Source organism: Capsaspora owczarzaki (genome assembly GCF_000151315.2).
Source record: "Capsaspora owczarzaki ATCC 30864 unplaced genomic scaffold supercont2.57, whole genome shotgun sequence".
Lineage (NCBI taxonomy): Eukaryota > Filasterea > Ministeriida > Capsasporidae > Capsaspora > Capsaspora owczarzaki.
Window position 1 is genome coordinate 1,616 of NW_011887348.1, and position 2,017 is coordinate 3,632.

The 2,017-nt window shown below is 56.0% G+C and overlaps 1 protein-coding gene across 1 annotated transcript; it reads right to left on the reverse strand.

The window, feature by feature from the left end:
- Positions 1 to 177: 177 nt before the first annotated feature.
- Positions 178 to 1,905, reverse strand: CAOG_09238 (hypothetical protein; the record flags this gene model as incomplete). Its single annotated transcript, XM_011272654.1, has 2 exons — positions 178 to 377; positions 1,005 to 1,905. Coding segments are annotated over 2 exons (1,101 nt in total), but the record flags the coding sequence as incomplete, so codon positions are not given.
- Positions 1,906 to 2,017: the final 112 nt, after the last annotated feature.

A 2,017-nucleotide genomic window follows, 5' to 3' on the forward strand; every position in this document is an offset into this window, starting at 1 on the left:
CTGCCACGTTCTATGCCGCGAAACTTCAAAGACAAGTTTATCCATGTGTCAAATTTAAAATCGAATGGGGTCAAGGATGCTGACACCTCTCAGGCGCCGCTGCTGTGAAAACAGTGGGGAGGGCAGCACCACAATGACCCAAAGTACAACACCAAGCACACACAATCACACAAAACTTCACAAAAACTCCGGGTTTACAGATGAATCAAACATTTCAAGCCGTCTAGCACGCACACACTCCTCCAGAGTGTACCTGAAGTCATCGTCGTCCATCTCCTCAGGCTGGGCCTCAAACACGTCTGCATCGTCATCCCGACTCGTGTCGTAGCGTGAAAACCGTCGAATTGTGTCGCGCGCACGGATGGCCGCTGAGCGCCCTCCAGGCGGCCGCAGTTGAGGGGCAAAATGTTCAAACCAATCCTCTGTTGGTTGCGCTGGTTTCGTTTCCTGCGGGTCAGCCTCTGGCTCCAATCGAGGTCGTTTCCGACTGGCTGAACGTGCACCATCACTCGCATTCCCAAATGTGGGATCGGAATCAGCAAATGAAGGGGTAGTGTCGCCCCACGGATCTCGAGTACCGCGATTGCTGCGAGAAGGCGGGATGTAGTCGACAAACTGTTGGGTTTTGTACGCAGTCACCGCCGCCCTTGCGCTCTCGAATGCTTGACTGTCTTTGGCGCAAAAGGATCTTGCGACTTCTCGGATAAGTGCAGCAGGAACACGGTGCTTAGCTTTGGGCCGCCCCTTCACTCCAGACTTCTTGCGTCGTGTCCACGAACTGGTCGCCAACGACGCTGCTGCGGATGCAGTTGCGTTACCTGGAAGAACGGTTGAGGCTGACGATGCTGATGCTGATGCTGCTGCTGCTGCTGCTACTGCTGCTCGGTTGGCTTTGGCAGCAGCAGTTCGCTTTGCCTTGGCTTGGGCAGCTCGGGTAGATTTGGCAGCCTTACGAGTTGCACCACGCGTGCGCCGGGTATATAATGAAAGAATCCCTCGCTGACCTGTCGCATTCCGCATGCTGTTGCTGCAATTGCGTGTGAGCTGGCGAACGAGGCTGTGCAACTCATCGCCCTGAGCCATGGTCTTGAGACGCTCGAGTCCTTTCTCGAACAGCTTGGAGAGCTCGTCCACCAGGTCGTCGGGACTGGCCACCGTCTCAACAAGGCCAGAGCTGTGCTCTGGAGCATCATCGGAGTTACTCGCAGAAGGTGACGCGCCGTGATTCGGATCGAGCTCGGCGGGGAGGTCCGAGGTGCGGTCAGCAGGTCCGTCTGCATCCGGGCCCGAGGGAAGGTGATCGTCTACGGCCATGTCAGAGGTGCGAGCAGGTCCGTCTGCATCAAGCTGATCGTCTACGGCCATGTCGGTTGCGCCAGTCGGCAGGGCATCATCGGCATAAGCAGTAGTGGCTGCGGACACAGCAGATTCGCTTGCAGGATTGACGGGTGCTGAGCGGGACACGGGACACACTGGTGGCTCTTCGAAGAGAGAATGGATTTGAAGACGAAAGTTCTCGATGCCTCCAAAGTGCCGCGCGACGGCACGGATGTGGCTGCAAATGAAAGCGTGATCGTGCATGGCGCTGCAAAAGCGCCGCTCGACACCAACGACCACAACATCTGGGTACTGTTGCTTCAGCGCTTCGTGCAGCTGCTGCAAACCCTCAGTCAAGGGCATGCCACGCGTCTGATAAAATGGCTCAAGGTGAGCGTTTGCGAGTTCGCGAATTTGGAGTAGATCAAGCTCAGAAAGCGTCCGCTGAGGCAGAACAAGTCCTACACCAAAGTAGCGATGAAGCTCCAACACCTGACCGGTTTCCACGAGCTTCTCTGCGTGCATCTCTTTCTCAAGCAGTAAGGAGCGGAACTTTGGAAGGAAGGCGACATTCGGCTTGTCGAGTCGCTGGCGTTGGCGTTGCAAACAGAAGTGCTGGTTCGTGTCCCGAACAATCCTGATTGCGAGACCTGCCAAATCGTGCATGCGGTAACCTTTCAGAACTTGTACTTGAACGTGC